This window comes from Pan troglodytes, chromosome 1 (assembly GCF_028858775.2).
Source record: "Pan troglodytes isolate AG18354 chromosome 1, NHGRI_mPanTro3-v2.0_pri, whole genome shotgun sequence".
Classification (NCBI taxonomy): domain Eukaryota; kingdom Metazoa; phylum Chordata; class Mammalia; order Primates; family Hominidae; genus Pan; species Pan troglodytes.
This window is the reverse complement of record NC_072398.2, coordinates 122317427-122334517: the sequence shown is the minus strand read 5'-3', so window position 1 is coordinate 122334517 and position 17091 is coordinate 122317427. Positions and strand designations below refer to the sequence as shown.

Here is a 17091-nt window from a genome sequence, read left to right as displayed (position 1 = left end):
GTATGTCCAGTGACACTGCTACAATGTGCACTCTGCCTGCTGCCTTCCACTCCTCCCTCTTGGTATTTCTGAGTTTGGCCAATCATTTGGATGATGATTAAAATATTTTTGGACGGGTGTGGTGACTCACACTTGTAATTCCAGCACTTTGTGAGGCCAAAGTGGAAGGATTGCTTGAGTCCAGGAGTTCAAGACCAGTCTTAGCCACATAGCAAGACCCCATCTCTGCAAAAAAAATTTTCTAAATTAGCCAGATACAGTGGTGCACACCTGTAGTCCCAGCTACTCAGGAGGCTGAGGAGGGAGAATCACTTGAGCCTGGGAGGTTGAGGCTGCAGTGAGCTGTGATTGCACCACTGCACTCAAGCCTGGGCAACAGAGTAAGACGCCATCTCTAAATATATATAGATTTATATTTTATAAAAATATTTTTTATTTTGGAGATATTTCTCAAATTTAGACTATCAGATCATCAGACTTCTACCTTCTAGAGTACTCAATAGAATAACTCAGAGGTTAGGCATGTTCTCTAGGATCTGTGGTATCACCTATTTAAAAAAAAAATAAAATTGTGGTAAAATACACATAATGAAACTTACCAGCTTAACCATTTTTAAGTCTACGGTTCAGTGGCATGAAGTACATTCACACTGTTGTGCTACCATCGGCACCACCATCGTCATTATCCACAGAACTGTCTTACAAAATTGAAATGCTGTACTCATCAAACAGTAAGTCCCCATCCTGCTCCTCTAGCCCCTGACAGACACCATTCTTTCTGTCTCTATGAATTTGACTACTATGTACCTTGTATAAGTAGAATCATACAGCATTTGTCTTTATGACTGGCTTATTTCACTTGGCATGGTTTTTATGTTTTTATTCTGTGGAGTTTGGTTGGGGGGCACCAAGGCCAGCCCTAGGTAGAACTGGAAGTAAGGAGGGGCCTTATCCCCCGCTGCCCCACTTTCCTGCCCCATCCCTCCCTCAGTTCCCACCCACTTGAGGTCCCTGCTCAGTGGCTAAATGTCTTCATCCCCCTCATCCCATCTTCCACAAAGAGCATCTGATTGGCCTAGTGTGGGTCATGTGTCCATCCATGGCAGAGGAAGGTGGGCCACCTCACATGACAATCCCATCAAGACTCTGCATGTAATAAGGAGGCAATAGTTCCTCCCAGAGAGGTGCTGCTCTCAGAAGGGGGGTGGACACTGGGCAGGCACAAACAATAGATGTCTTTGTTGAACCTCCAACAAGGTACAAAATGCCTTTCCGCCTTCCCATTGCACTCAGCTTTGGACTTGGGTCCCTTCCCCTTGGGCCTTGTTTGCAAAATTTTTTATCTACTTGGCTTTCCTTGCAAAGTTTTTAGCAGCTTGAGAGCCAGTGCTGAGCCCCAGACACAGTTTGTAAGTGTGATAGGAGCCTACACAGGCTGCTCTCAAATACCGGCAGCCTTGAAAACAGATTCTGGACTCAGATAGCCTGGGTCCAATCCTGGTTTGGCAGTTCCTGGCTGTGTGGCTTTAAGCAAGTGACTTTACCTCTCAATGACTCAATTTTCCCATCTGTAAAATGGTAAAATAATTTACCATTGAATTGTTTTGGAGATTGGAAAACCTACTGTGTGATGTGCTTGACCTACATCATCTTAATCATGCTCACAGAGGGCCCTATCGCACATGGGGAAAAGGCACTCCCTCTCTGGGCAGATGCAACACCTGAATAGGGCATACCACCTAGCATGCAAGACTTGAGCTAGATTTCACCCTCCACTCATGCCCTGAGCTAGGTAACCTTATGAATAGCCTGCATAACTATACAGCAGCCCAGCCCCTCTATGATGCAGGAGTTTGTATATCCCCATTTTTCAGTGAGGCAGCTATGGCTTAGGGAAGTCAAGCACCATGTGGGAAGGGGCGGTGGGATCACTTCTAATTTGCCTATTTACTTAGGGCACATGAAAGAGGCTAACCCAGTCCCGAGGACTCTCCTACACCTGAATTGTGGACCACATCTCTGTCATCAGCTAACCAGCTTAAACCTTATTCATCTTCCACAGTGGATGGTAATGAAGTACAGCTCTAGCATCTAACCCATAGATTACCTCCAATCTCTAATCTATAAACAGTTCCTTTTTTTATTTGAGACAGGGTCTCACTCTGTCATCTGGGCTGGAATGTAGCGGTACAATCACGGCTCACTGCAGCCTCAACCTCCCAGGCTCAGGTCATCCTCCCACCTTGGCCTGCTGAGTGGCTGGGACTACAGGCACATGCCACCACCACCGATGAATTTTTGTATTTTTAGTAGAGACGGGGTTTCACCATGTTGGCCAGGCTGGTCTCAAACTCCTGACCTCAAGTAATTCGCCCACCTTGACCTCCCAAAGTGCCAGGATTACAGGTGTGAGCCACTGCGTCTGGCCTCTAAACTGTTACTTTGATAATCATTTTTAAAAGTAACAGATACTATTTTGAAAGCAAGTGGTGGGAAGGTAGAAGGAAGGACAGATTTCCATCCAGGTACCATCCTGACTTGACAGTTTTCTTTTTTCTTTTTTCTTTTTGGTCATTTCAGCAGTCCATTCAATACCTAGACAGTAAGGACTAAAAATATTGTGAGTCTGAGTGAATTCTTCTAGAACTGAAAGATCAGTGTTACCGACAGATCAGTCAATACAGGCAAAGCATATTCCAGTTTCAGGGTTTTTTTTCCTCTTCCTTCTCATGTGCCCAGGAGTATTACATGGCTGGGTGATGCTAGGGAAGGATGCGCTAACTAAAGTTCCCCACCCTCTCATTTCTAAACCCTTCCTTTATTTTTCTGATGAACAGGCAGCATCCACTGCCTGCTGTGTCCCATTTAGCAGTGTAATTTGGGTGTGCGTCATAGAATTGTGCACAGGGAGGGGGAAGGAGTTACGTGCTGGATGTATATACTGAATGTGTTTATGTGCTCCTTTGTAGACCTGCACTTTATGCAAATTATATACTTTCAGACAGATCACTGAGTAAACTGAAGTACTGTCAGGGAATTGATGTGTTTGCAGAACGCTGAATATAATTGAGGAGTCCTGCCAGTTCTATCCCTGGTTTAACTCTCTCTAAGCTTATGTCTTTTTTTTTTTTTTTTTAGACGGAGTCTTGCTTTTTTTGCCCAGGCTGGAGTAAAGTGGCGTGATCTTGGCTCACAGCAACCTCCGCCCCCACTCCCAGGTTCAAGCGATTCTCTTGCCTCAGCCTCCTGAGTAGCTGGGATTACAGGCGCGTGCCACCACACCTAATTTTTGTATTTTTAGTAGAGACAGAGTTTCACCATGTTGGTCAGGCTGGTCTCAAACTCCTGACCTCAGGTGATCCACCCACCTTGGCCTCCCAAAGTGCTGGGATTACAGGCATGAGCCACCGTGCCCCGCCCTAAGCTTATGTCTTGAATGGTGTGATCTCAAAGTGTAGTTCAGATTTGAAACAGGTGTATTAGAACCAGCCACCTTGAATTAAGTAAATATCCCCAAGTGGCATGAAGTAAATGAGCATATATTGAAAGGGAAATTTTCTTAGGCTTGGAACCACGATTTCCTCAGCAAACCTCCCACCTGAGTGAGACCCAGGGGACATCAAATGAAAGACGATGAAAAGCAATGGATTTGGCCCATGTGCCTCTAAGAGGCCAATGCAGTCAGAATGAACTGAGATGATCTTCGAACAGATTAGATATTTTAACACCAATTCTCGGGCCTCAGAAGTGAGCCTGGCTGCTGGCAGACAACCAACACTGTCATGATTAATTTTTAGATTTGGCTGTTAAATTTGGCCCTGTGTGAGTCTGTGTTTGGTCAGAGTCTATAAGGGTGGAGGAGGATTCCTGGTGGGAAGGCCTGATTTCTAGCTCGTGACTTATTGGCTGGGTGACTTTGGACAAGCTATCATGCCACTGAGAGTCTATTTTCTCATCTGTACAATGAAGGAAACAACCCCTGGTCTACTTGCCTTATAGGGAGTCGTGAAGATCAAACGAGATGGTATTTGGGAACTGTGAACACACTACACAAAAGACCAGCAGGAATATGTTCAGAAGCACCATACAGTCCTTTCTGCCTTGCTCACTCAATTCTCCATTTAATTTATACACAGTGGATTTTACCCCTCATTCTTGCAGCAAAACCCTTTTGAGGGTATCATTTTAAGAAGTGGACTGACATCATATATGTATAGTTGCCCTATTTGTCCTCAGAGTCTGAGATGAGGAAAAGACAATAATTATTAGGAAAAATAGACCCAGAGAGGGCACAAAGAATTCCCATCCTGATGTTCTTTCTTTCCTAGATGACATTGACATCTACATCCAAAGCCAAAGATTCTGGTCAAGAGTTAATCTATTGGCTGGGCATAGTGGTGCATGTAGTGGCTCCTGTAGTCTCAGCTACTTGGGAAGCTGAGGTGGGAGGATCACTTGAGCCCAGGAAGTCAAGATTACAGTGAGCCATCATCACGCCACCGCACTCCAGCCTGGGTGACAGAGCAAGAGACTGTCTAAAAAAAAGAAAAGAAAAGAAACTACATCTTTACCATATTGCAACAAGTCTGAAACGCCACTGCTTCTAAGACACCATTTTTTTAATGTGTCATAAAGAAAGAAAAAGCTCTATCCCTTAAAACATAACACAATTCTTCCTTACTGTGTCAATTTTAAGACACGTCTTGATTTCATAGATGTTAGATGTGGAAAAAGCGTGCATCTTGGAATAGATGAAATGCAGTGTGTTTACCTATCCCCAAAAATAAAGCTTATTCCTTTTGATCCTGACACATTATTAGATTAGCAAACTTCAAAACTTGTATTTTTTGTCTTAGCTCCTTGACGTTATACATGTTATGCAATCAGGCTATCACGTGGGTTAAAGGGGGACATTAATTCTATTTTTCTTATGCATACAGTAATACAAAATACCTCTGGGCTTGAATATAGTTTTAGGTAAGTGTAGATTGTAAAATACTTGTCAGAGCCAAAATCATCACTAATTCCATGGTCTGTTGTTTATTACCAGATTTAAAGGAGGAAGAAACGCTTAAGGGCATTTGGCACATCAATTGTGTTTTCTTTGTTCTGAGTGGAACTGTTTGTTGTTGTTGTTTTACTTAATGCTTGATTTGGTTGTTTTGTTGTTATTCCATTTATTTTTAGCTCAGGTAAAACAATTAAACTATGAGTTTCCCATTGCACAGACAAATTAGGGATGAACAGGCTCAAGTGAGAGCACATCACCTGCCTCGGCCAAATATATTTTCATAAAATGCAATTGGGAATTCATAGTCTTTCTGAGTGGAAAGGAGCATAAGAAACACAGGGAAATAGGGCCAGGCGTGGTGGCTCATGCCTGTAATCCCAGCATTTTGGGAGGCCAAGGCAGGTGGATCACAAAGTCAGGAGTTTGAGACCAGCATGGCTAACATGGTGAAACCCCGTCTCTACTAAAAATACAAAAATTAGCCTGGCGTGGTGGCACTCGCCTGTAGTCCCAGCTACTCGGGAGGCTGAGGCAGGAGAATCGCTTGAACCCAGGAGGCGGAGGTTACGGTGAGCCAAGATCATCCCACTGCACTCCAGCCTGGGCGACAGAGCGAGACTCCGTCTCAAAAAAAAAAAAAAAAAAAGAAACACAGGGAAATAGAAATACATACCACTTCTGTGATGAGCCTTTGTAAATTTTTTGTGGACTAAGGCTTCCATTTAGAACATTCTTCCATTTAGAATGTCCTCGTTCATAAATTCTACACTTTGGAATAAGAAAAATTCCACCTATTTCTAGCCTGTTCCTTAGTTACCTTTCCCACGTTCCTCTGCTCCATAAGGACACTACTTAAACATAACAACAAAGAGAGTCACACACAAAAATGATTTCTAGGGACTAGACCATGGCTGGGTGGAAGGGAATGATCCAAATCATTGTAGTTCTTGTACTCGGTTCATAATCATCAGCTCCCTGCCGGGGGTCCCAGGGCCCATTTCTGAGAGGATGAGCATCAGTAGCCATGGTGCTGGGAAGTGGGTGGGAAGCTGTTAATGTTTGATCACTGCTAATGCACATTTCGCCCACTGTTCTCTCCCCTGCAGTCTGAGTACCACTATGAGTACACGGCGTGTGACAGCACGGGTTCCAGGTGGAGGGTCGCCGTGCCGCATACCCCGGGCCTGTGCACCAGCCTGCCTGACCCCGTCAAGGGCACCGAGTGCTGTAAGCAGCTATCCTGCTCAGGGCCTCCCTGTCACTCAGCTTTGGTCTCTCCCCCAAGTCTCCTGCCATCCAATCTGGGCCCTTCCTGGCAGAGCAGCTGCATTAAGGAATCAGATCTTTTCCCCAATTAGTCCCCACATCCCAGACCCTTATGAGATTTGGTGCAGAAGTATTTCATGAATGCAAACTGGATATCTGAATTTGCTTTCATTTTTTAAAGGAATTTAAATCCCATCAGTGGATACAGCATAAGCAATGCCAGCTGTGTGCACTCAGATATTCTTTTCTGTTTGCATACATTTTCATTTTTGCCTGTGTATGTCTCTCCAATCTACACTCACTCACCAGCCACAATCAGTCATTAGGGAAGATTGAGATTTGCTTTCGTTCTTAAAAAGGAAGTCAGAGAGGCTAAGTTTCTGCAGAGACGTCCTTTAAAATGCTCCAGGCATCACTTCAGGAGACAAGAATCTTCCTCACTGTGGGTCTGATTGTGCAATAGGAAAGGCAGTGGCTTGCCGCAGCCCCAGCACCCGCCTCTGTGACTCTGCAGTCACAACTTTTCTACAATTGGCAGCTGTTTCCCCTGCATTATTCTTTTAGGAATGCAAAGGGAATAACAAGAAAAACCAGGCACTAGATTTAAGGAATTATCTGAAGAGTTGGAAAGGAGTTTGAAGATATTTAAATTCTAAAATCAGCTTAGTACAGTGCCTGGTTGAGTAAGTGAGCAAATAAATACTTGTTAAATTAATGACTGGATATTGCTGAGACCTGAGCAGAACTGAGGTGTGACTAGTGGAAACAAATGAGCCATCTTCATTGAACTCTGCTGACTTCAGTGAGTCCCACTATGTGTTAGCACCATGATGTGCACATGCAGTGTGAACTGCAAAGACAAATAAGGCACACTCTCTGCTTTCAGAAGCTTAGGGTGGTGGAAAGTGCAGACATTCATTCATTTACTCATTGTTTCAGAAACATTCATGAAGCTCCCAGTCTGTGCCAGTCACTGAGCCAGCCATCCCCAGAGGAGCGCAGAGCCTAGTGGGTGGCAGACATATATGATATGAGAAAGAATGAGAGTTACGAATATTTAGGGATCAGGCATAGCTGGGAGGGCCACTTGAGCAAAAGTTTAGACGTGGATGAAGAGTGACACATTTGAGGAAGAGCTTGTGGTCCAGGGTAGAGGCAACACAGAGAAGGTGATGGATGGAGTTGAGGTGAAAAAAGATTTGTAGTGGGAGGTCAAGCTGGGAAGTTAGGCTGGAGGGAAATCGTGGAAAACTTTGAATGCCAGGCCAAGAGCATAATTCTAGAACCAAAAGGGAGTGCCTGTTTATTTTTAAAATAAGGAGAATAATAGTACATACGTGTTTTACTTTTTATTTTTTTAAAGACAAGGTCTCACTCTGTTTCCTAGGCTGAAGTACAGTGGTGCAATCATAGCTCTGTAGCCTCGACCTCCTGGGCTCAAGTAATTTTCCCACCTCAGCCTTTTGAGTAGCTAGGATTACAGGCACACGCGACCACTCCCAGCTGATTTAAACATTTTTTTTTGGTAGTGACAGGGTCTCACTGTGTTGCCCAGGTTGGCCTCAAACTCCTGGGCTCAAGTGATCCTCCTGCCTTGGTCTCTCAAAGTGTTGGGTTTACAGGTATGAGCCACTGTGCCTGATCACATCTGTTTTAGAAAGGTACCTCTGACCACAGAATGAGCAAAAATAAGAATAGGGAACTAGTTAGGAGGATGTTGCAATGATTGAGTTAACAGGTCATGAGAATTCCACCTAGCATGGTGGCAGTACAACCAGAAAGGCAGAGGCCAGAGGCTCAAGGGAGAAATTCAAGGCTGAAGGGCCATGTGTCATTCAGAGGGGTCAGCACAAGAGACCTTGGCATCATCTTCACCAGAGAGCTCTCAGAATGGTCAGGGCACCTCTCCAAAGGAAACGAGTGCCAGGAACAAGCCCAAAGTCCCACAGCAAGGCAGAGCATCCGTGGCCCTAGATCTATTTTTTTATAACATCTTTATTGGTATATAATTTATATGCCATGAAATTCATTCCTTTAAGGATAAAATTCAGTGGTTTTTAGAATATTCACAGCAACCATCATCACTCTCATTTCACATTTTAATCATCCTACAAAGAAACCTCATATTATTAGCAATCTCTCCCCAGGCCCCTCCCCACAGCCCCTGGCAACCACAAATCTACTTTCTGTCTCTATGGCTTCGCCTCTTTTGGCCGTTCCATACAAATAGAATGACACATAGCAAGGAATATCACTGCTGAAAAAAAAATTTTTTTTAAGAAAAATAAAATCACACAGTAAATGCCATGGCCCTGAATCTTAGTGGGCCAAACTCCTAGACCCCAACCCAGCGCTCCTCCCTTCAGCTGCTCGCAGCCCATTCACTTCTGGGGCTGCAGTGACCTCACTGCCCCACCTTGTCTCTGCCCTGTTTTCCAGCCTTCTCCTGCAACGCCGGGGAGTTTCTGGATATGAAGGACCAGTCGTGTAAGCCATGCGCTGAGGGCCGCTACTCCCTCGGCACAGGCATTCGGTTTGATGAGTGGGATGAGCTGCCCCATGGCTTTGCCAGCCTCTCAGCCAACATGGAGCTGGATGACAGTGCTGCTGAGTCCACCGGGAACTGTACTTCGTGAGTCGGCACACACCCCCACCCCACCCCCAGCCCACTGGGGAAGGGGCTGCAGGGCACACTGGACAGCCTCCTCCGCTGCCTCTCAGGCTGGGCAGGGAGGATGGAGTTAAGAGGAAGCCAGGCTGCCAGGGTGAGGCCTGCAGCTGTGCCCGCAAGACCAGTGGATGTGACTCTGCCTGGCCCACTCTTACTGGCCTAAACTTACCAGTGATGGACAGGCATTTGTGGGAGGTAAAAAACATGAGGAAATAAGAGAGTGGACAAGGGGGGCAAGGGTTAAATGGCCCAGTCTATTTAAAACAAAACCCAATTGGAGCTGGGCACAGTGACTCACCCCTGTAATCCCAGCACTTTGAGAGGCTAATGTGGGAGGATTGCCTGAGGCCAAGAGTTTGAGACCAGCCTGGGAAACATAGCGAGACCCCTGTCTCTACAAAAAGTTAAAAAATTTGCCAGGTGTGGTGGTGCATGTCCGTAGTCCCAGCTACTCGAGAGGCTGAGGCAAGAGGATAACTTGAGCCTAGGAGTTCAAGGTTAGACTGAGCTATGACCGCACCACTGTACCCCTGGATAACAGAGCAAGACCCTGTCTCATTGAAAAACAAAAACCGGCAGGGCGCGGTGGCTCACGCCTGTAATCCCAGCACTCTGGGAGGCCGAGGCAGGTGGATCACTTGAGGTCAGGAGTTCAAGACCAACCTGGCCATGGTGAAACCCCGTCTCTACTAAAAATACAAAAAATTAGCCAGGCCTGGTGGTGCGCACCTGTGATCTCAGCGACTCAGGAGGCTGAGGCAGGAGAATCGCTTGAACTGGGAAGCGGAAGTTGCAGTGAGCTGAGATCGCACCATTGCACTCCAGCCTGGGCAACAAGAGTGAAACTCCGTCTTAAAAAAAAAAAAAGAAAAACAAAAACAAAAACAAAAACACCAACTGGATTTCCACCACGGAATTTCGGATCAGCCAGTATACTTTCTCAGCTTGACTGGAACACAATATGCAAAGCTTGGGTATCTTCCCGGCTTGGGTGCTAACTTCTTCTTCTTCTTTTTTTTTTTTTTTTTTTTTGAGACAGAGTCTCACTCTGTCACCCAGGCTGGAGTGCAGTGGTGCCATCTTGGCTCGCCACAACCCCCAGCTCCCAGGTTCAAGTGATTCTCCTGCCTCAGCCTCCTGAGTAGCTGGGTTACAGGTGTGTGTGCCACAATGCCCGGCTAATTTTTTTTTTTTCTTTTTTTTGAGATGGAGTCTCGCTCTGTCACCCAGGCTGGAATGCAGTGGTGCCCTCTCCGCTCACTGCAAGCTCTGCCTCCCGGGTTGACGCCATTCTCCTGCCTCAGCCTCCCGAGTAGCTGGGACTGCAGGCACCCGCCACCACGCCCAGCTAATTTTTTGTATTTTTAGTAGAGATGGGGTTTCACCGTGTTAGCCAGGATGGTCTCAATCTCCTGACCTCGTGATCCACCTGCCTCGGCCTCCCAAAGTGCTGGGATTACAGGCGTGAGCCACCGTGCCCAGCTAATTTTTTTGTATTTTTTTAGTAGAGATGGGGTTTCACCATGTTGGCCAGGCTGGTCTCAAACTCCTGACCTCAGGTGATCCACCTGCCTCAGCCTCCCAAAGTGCTGGGATTACAGGCATGAGCCACCTTGGCTGCTAACTTCTAAAACTGATTCTGCCTAGCCTTTGCCCAGTGCTGGCTGAAATCTTCCAAATGCTGTGAGACCCCAATGACTAGCAAATTTTCTTGGAAAGCTCAGTCCAGGGTGCTTGGAGAAGTGGATATCTATTTCAGATATGTCTTTTGTAGGCCAGGCACTATTCTGGATGCTTTACATATATTATTTTCTCTAATTCTCACAAGAACCTTGTGAAATAGGCATTACTATTTCTATTACAGAGACGAGGAACTGGAAGCTCAGCAAGGTTATGACCTGCCCTTTGTTATCCGGTTTACAGCTGGCGAGATTGAAATTCGAACCCAAGCTTCCACTGCTCCATAATGCCACATTCAAATAACATTTATTATGGGCAAGGCAACACTGGGTCCTAGGGAGCGAAAGTGGGGGGATATGAGGATGTGAAAGGCAGCCATATTGTTCCTTATTAAATATGGACAGTGAATACAGGAGGAAAGCAAGTGAAAGTTTCACTTATACCCAAACAATCAAATGGATAAGAAGGACTCAAGAATTGTATTACACTTGGATTTCTAAAAACCGGGAGCAATGTCTCCCATTCCTATACTTAAATCTTGTCTAAGCCAAGCAGTGGCTATTTAATCTGTAGTCCAATTTTAATGTTATGTTATTTTAGAGTTCAATTTGGTGTGTCAGATTCATTAGCATGACAATACTGGAGGCAGAGATAAAGCTAGAGAGCTTTAAAGCTGGAAGGAGCGGGAATGTGTGGGTTAAGACAACCAACTCCCATTTGAGTCCTAACTGAGAATGTCATTAGGCCCTGGACAAGGTGCAGACCTGGCTCAGTCAATTCCTACCCATGTAAAGGAAGGATTTCTTCTCTCTCTGGGGACTGCACCGAGAGTCCAGAAATCATTATCTCTCAGCGAGGCAGGATGTGGGTGGGTTAATAACAACTTGTGTTTCCACCGCACGGACTATTTCAGGGCCTGCATCTTAAGGCATCCCACGACATCCCGGGGAGGGAGGGAGAGGATATTTCTCTGTCAATGGAGAGGAAATGGCCATCTGGAGAGCTTTTGTGGTTTCCCCATCATCCCTCAGAAAGGCAATAATTGAGCTAATACCTAGAGCGCAAGTATTTGGCTTTCCTATTCAGCTGTGCAGCTACCCAAATCCTGCCTGCTCTGCCTCAAGAGACTCCAAGCTCATCTCCTGCTTCCATTCCCAGCCTCCTCCAGGCCTGTCCACTCAGCAGCCAGATTCATCTTTCTTTTTTCTTTTTTTTAAGAAACAAGGTCTCACTCTGTCACCCAGGCTGGAGTGCAATGGCGCAATCATAGCTCACTGCAGCCTCAACCTCCCCGGGCTGAAGCCATCTTCCCACCTCAACCTCCCGCGTAGCTGGGACTGCAGGCTCATGCCACCACACCTGGCTAACTTCTTATTTTTCTAGAGACACGGTTTCATGTATGTTTCCCAGGTTGGACTCAAACTCCTGGGCTCAAATGATCCTTCCGCCTCAGCCTCCCAAAGTACTGGGATTACAGGTGTGAGCCACTGCACCCAGCCTCATCTCCTTAAATCCAGTCACAGTACTTTCCCGCTCAAAACCCTAGATTCAATGGCTACCAATTGCTCTTGGGATAAAGTCCACTACCTTCCCACAGCCTGCAGGGCCCTGCTGCCCTGCCCCCTGCCCTCTGCTTGTTTCCCCAGCCTCTCCCAAGTTCCTTCTGTCTTCACTTGCTGTGTTCCAGCCACACTGACCATCACACTCCTTCCCCTCCTCAGGGCATTTGAACATGTGACTCTCTGTCCCCTCTTCTATGTCTCCTACTTAACCCTCAGGTCTCTACCTAAAAATCGCTTCCTCAAAGAAACCATCCCCGACCCCACAGACTCCTGTTACACGCTCTTTATCATCCTGCATTTCTCCAATGGCACTTATCACAGTCATTGCTATGTGATTGTGTGATTAGTTAAGCTTCTGTCTCCTCAACTAGAAAGAGAATGCAAGCCCCAAGAGGGAAAGGATCATACTTGTCTTGTTCATCACTGTGTCTCCAGCATCTAACATAGTGTCTGGCTCAAAATAGACAAAATAAATAATTGGGGACAAAACAGACCAGCTGAACGGAGTCTCCATGGCAGGATTCTGAGCCTTCAGGGATCCTCCCATGGGTCCTGGGTTGATGTCCCAGGGCTAAGGTACTGGCCTGAGATCAGAAACTAGGATAAGCTAAGGGAACAGGAGTGATGTGGGAGTAATAGAAAGAATGTCATATATTAGTGGAAAAGATCGAACAGACGCCCAAAGACTGTGACAGTGAAACAAGAATGAGAGAGAAATGTAAACATTAAAAATGAAAAACATTATATGCAGATCACAACTGGATGACCTAGGGTAAGTTTCCTAAGCACTTCTGGGCCTCAGTTTCTTCATTCTAAAAATGATGATAAAAATAGTACTCTTATAGTTGAGGTAAGGATTGATGAGATGATACTTGTAAAGAATTTAGAGCGATGCCTGACACTAGAAATCAATCAAAACATGTTGTTATTATTGAATATGAAATGTCTTCACCGGGGGCAATTCTGACAAAAATCAGAATTATGATGCATTTTGCAAATGTAACCCACTTATGGCATCTTTTAAATTATTCATTAAACTTCAAGAGTTATTTATAGCTGATGTCGTGGAGCATATCAGCATTAAAGGTTATCCCTTTCAACAAGGAGAAATCAATGCTGTTAGGTTAGCTGGGATATTTTGGATGAGCTCATGTTATATGTTTTCGTTTTGAGAATAACACTGACTATCAAAGAGCTGAAAATAACCATGTTATTCTGACAAACACAGGGGGAAATCTGTGGACTAATCTGAGGTTGCTTTAACTGGCTATTATTATTATTATTTTGATATGGAGTCTTGCTTTATCACCCAGGCTGGAGTGCAATGGCACAATCTTGGCTCACTGCAACCTCCGCCTCCCAAGTTCAAGCGATTCTCCTGCCTCAGCCTCCTGAGGAGCTGGGATTACAGGCATGTGCCACAACACCCAGCTAATTTTTGCATTTTTAGTAGAGATGGGGTTTCACCATGTTGGTCAGGCTGGTCTCGATGGTCTTGAACTCCTCACCTCAGGTGATCCACCCGCCTCAGCCTCCCAAAGTGCTGCGATTACAGGCGTGAGCCACCACGCCCACCCAACTGGCCATTATTAAGCAACTGGAAACCTGGGCTGGTCTCAGGCAAAACAGTGCAATAGCGTGAGTGTTTTCGATTACCTGTTTCCACATTCAACTCTTTAACCCTGTGAGTCCCCACTATGTGCCAGGTCCAGGCTGGTGCTGGGAATACTTTAGTGAGCAAGGTAAATTTGGTCTCTTCCCTCACATAATATTGGCAACAATTTTGAGGTCTGACAGTTTCAAATTTGGAGAGGATGTGGAGCAACAGGAACAGTGTAGCAGTAGCTGGTAAATGGGAGGCTCACATACAGTTCTCCTCCCAGGCTTTCTACTCAGACATGTGCCTAAGGAGACAGGAACACAGCAGAATGTGCACATGAAACTGCAAACAATCCAAATGTCCATCAACGAGTAATGCACAAATATATGTGGTAGAGCCATACAAAGGAATGTTATGCAGTAGTAAAGACGAAGCCAGAAAAGCTGGATGTGTGAATATGGATGAATCTCACAGTTAGTATATTGAAGTCCCTTCCTTCCCAAAGTGAGTTTCAGAGCCCATAAATATAATACCATTTATGTGAAGCTTGAAAACATGCGAAGCACTACCATACAGTATGTTGTTTAGAGATACATACATGTAGAGAACCGCATGCGCATGTTAAACGCCAGATTCAGGAAAGTAGTCACTTGGCAGTGGGGAAGGCAGTGTGTTCCAGGAAAAGGGATGAGGTTAGTGGAGGGTACGCAGAGGCTTCTGCTGTGTTGAACTTCTTAAGCAGGGTGATGGGTCGGTGAGTGTTCATTACACCATTGTATAGGTCTTACATATTTCATAATATACTAAAAATATATAAAATATCATGGGATTATGGCTATGAGAAGGAGAGCAAAGAGAGCTAAGGGCACCCATAGCAGAAGCAGATAGAATCAAGGAAGACTTTTTAGATTAAGTGACATTTAAGACACAGTAGGAGTTAAACTGAGAGAGAGAGGAGGAAGTTCGTTCCAGGAAGAGGGAAGAGGATGTCAGGAGGCCCAGAGGTAAGAGAAAGCTTGGCAGAGGAATTGAAAGAAATGTCATAGAGTTGAAGTATACAGAGTGCATCAGGAATTTGTACCCTATCCTAAGGGCCACAGGGAGTCAGTCCCAGGGGTTTTAATTTGAAGCAAGGGAGTGCCATGGTCAGACGTCTATTCTGGAGGATCTGTCCGCTGGGCTGCAGCATGCAGAGGGCTTGGAGGATGTGGGACTGGCTTCAGGGAGACAAGTTTGGGGGCTGGTTCATAGATGGTGTGGTGGTGAGTGTAGGGAGAGCCCGTGGACAGTGTGGATAGAGTGAACACGTATTTAGGAGATAAAACAGACATGACCAGGTTGGCTGTCTCCAGGGTTCTCCGGCCCTCCTCGTTTCCATAAAAACCATTTACATGCAGCATCTTATAGTAGACATTTCTGGAAAAACAGGTAGACTAGACTGGGTGGATGTCTGAGTTCTGAAGAATATCTGTGTCTACTGAGTTATTTGACAGCTTTAGAGTTTGGCAGACCTGATTTCAGCCCTGCCACTTGCTGCTTCCTAATACTGGGCTTGGCACTCTCCAAGCCCCAGTTTCATCATCTCTTAAACAGAAAAAACATTTCCTCTTATTGATGAAAATAAATCATGAATATAAAGCACGTAGTTCAATTCCTGGAAGGTAGTAAGCAACCAATAAATGTTACCCCTCCCTGACTAGGCACGGTGGCTCATGCCTGTAATCCCAGCCCTTTGTGAGGCCGAGGTGGGTGGATCACTTGAGGTCAGGAGTTCGAGACCAGGCTGGCCAACATGGTGAAAACCTGTCTCTACTAAAAAAAAATACAGAAATTAGCTGGGTGTGGTGGTGCATGCCTGTAATCCTAGCTACTCGGGAGGCTGAGACAGGAGAATTGCTTGAACCCGGGAGGCAGAGGTTGCGGTGAGCCGAGGCCACGCCACTGCACTCCAGCCTGGGAGACAGAGCGAGACTCTGCCTCAAAAAAAAAAAAAAAATGTTATCCCTCCCCAACTTCACCTGCCACCCGTATCCCAGGTAGCTCTGCACAATGTGGAGGCATGCCTGCTTGTCTTCCTCACCTGTCTGCCTTCCTCTTCTTAGCTGTACTCCAGGTCCTTGACCTACCTGAGAGCTTCTTTTGTCTTTCTTCACTGAGCATTTTCAGGTCCAAGTTTCAGTTTGTGAATCACAAGCCTGAAAATTCCCAAAGACCCAGCAGAACATGAGACCTGCACATGGCACAAAGCCTGGTGGGCTGTGCTCCTGCCTGTGAACCTGGTTCCTGTTCCTTCACAGGTCCAAGTGGGTTCCCCGGGGCGACTACATCGCCTCCAACACGGACGAATGCACAGCCACACTGATGTACGCCGTCAACCTGAAGCAATCTGGCACCGTTAACTTCGAATACTACTATCCAGACTCCAGCATCATCTTTGAGTTTTTCGTAAGCCCCTGGCCAAGGTGGAGGGTGGGAGCTAAAAAGCCTCTCTGGGGTTCAGATCCGTTTGAGGAATCCATCATGAGTGTAGCCCTGCTTGGGGGAATCACTGTTGTTTTCCCTCTGGAGACAGCTGTGGGCAAAATGAGCTGAGGCCCAGGAGGCAAGAAGAAAAGGCAAAAGTGAAAGGACTATTGGGGGAAAAATTGTCTGGCAGATTTCTAAGTGTTTTATCCAGCTCAGACATGAAAACAGCACATCTGAGTTACAAGTTATTTCTTTGGTGTCAACGCTCATTTTGTGTGTGTGACTAACTCCTGCCCTACTTTGAGGCTCCTGTGTTTTGAGCTCAATCCCTAAAGGAAATTGGCAACTCTTCCCATATAAAGAAGGGCCCTCTGGAGGGCTGGTGCAATGTGGGGAAAGGTATCCATTTCCTTAGAAAGCTGAGACTCTGGTCCCAAACTCTTTTTATGTCAGGTTCAGAATGACCAGTGCCAGCCCAATGCAGATGACTCCAGGTGGATGAAGACCACAGAGAAAGGATGGGAATTCCACAGTGTGAGTATCACACCAGCCTTCTCCCAGAGATCCCAGAAAAGGGACCCAGGGCCTTTCCTCAGAGAGTGCTTCCTCCCAGTCTGAGCCTCCACCCAAATGTCCCTGGAGGGCAGGAGTGTGATATGATGAAGATGCTGTAGTTACTGTCCTCTAGCATTGACAGAATATGGGTGTGAGCTGACTTGTAGCTTCTGTGGCTTGACTCCAAAGACCAGCAGCTTTCCAGCTTTAAGACTGGGTCTTCTGCCGGGCATGGTGGCTCACACCTGTAATCCCAGCACTTTGGGAGGTCGAGGCAGGT

At 46.0% G+C, this 17091-nt stretch overlaps 1 protein-coding gene across 7 annotated transcripts in view; it reads left to right on the top strand.

The window, feature by feature from the left end:
• The window catches only part of ELAPOR1 (endosome-lysosome associated apoptosis and autophagy regulator 1), a 90415-nt gene that overhangs the window by 42913 nt on the left and 30411 nt on the right, over positions 1-17091 (top strand). For all 7 annotated transcript variants that reach the window (XM_016957412.3, XM_016957348.4, XM_054685909.2 and 4 more), the window contains 4 exon segments: positions 6118-6238; positions 8717-8909; positions 16088-16235; positions 16710-16790. In XM_016957412.3, the coding sequence (XP_016812901.1) occupies positions 6118-6238; positions 8717-8909; positions 16088-16235; positions 16710-16790 (543 nt within the window).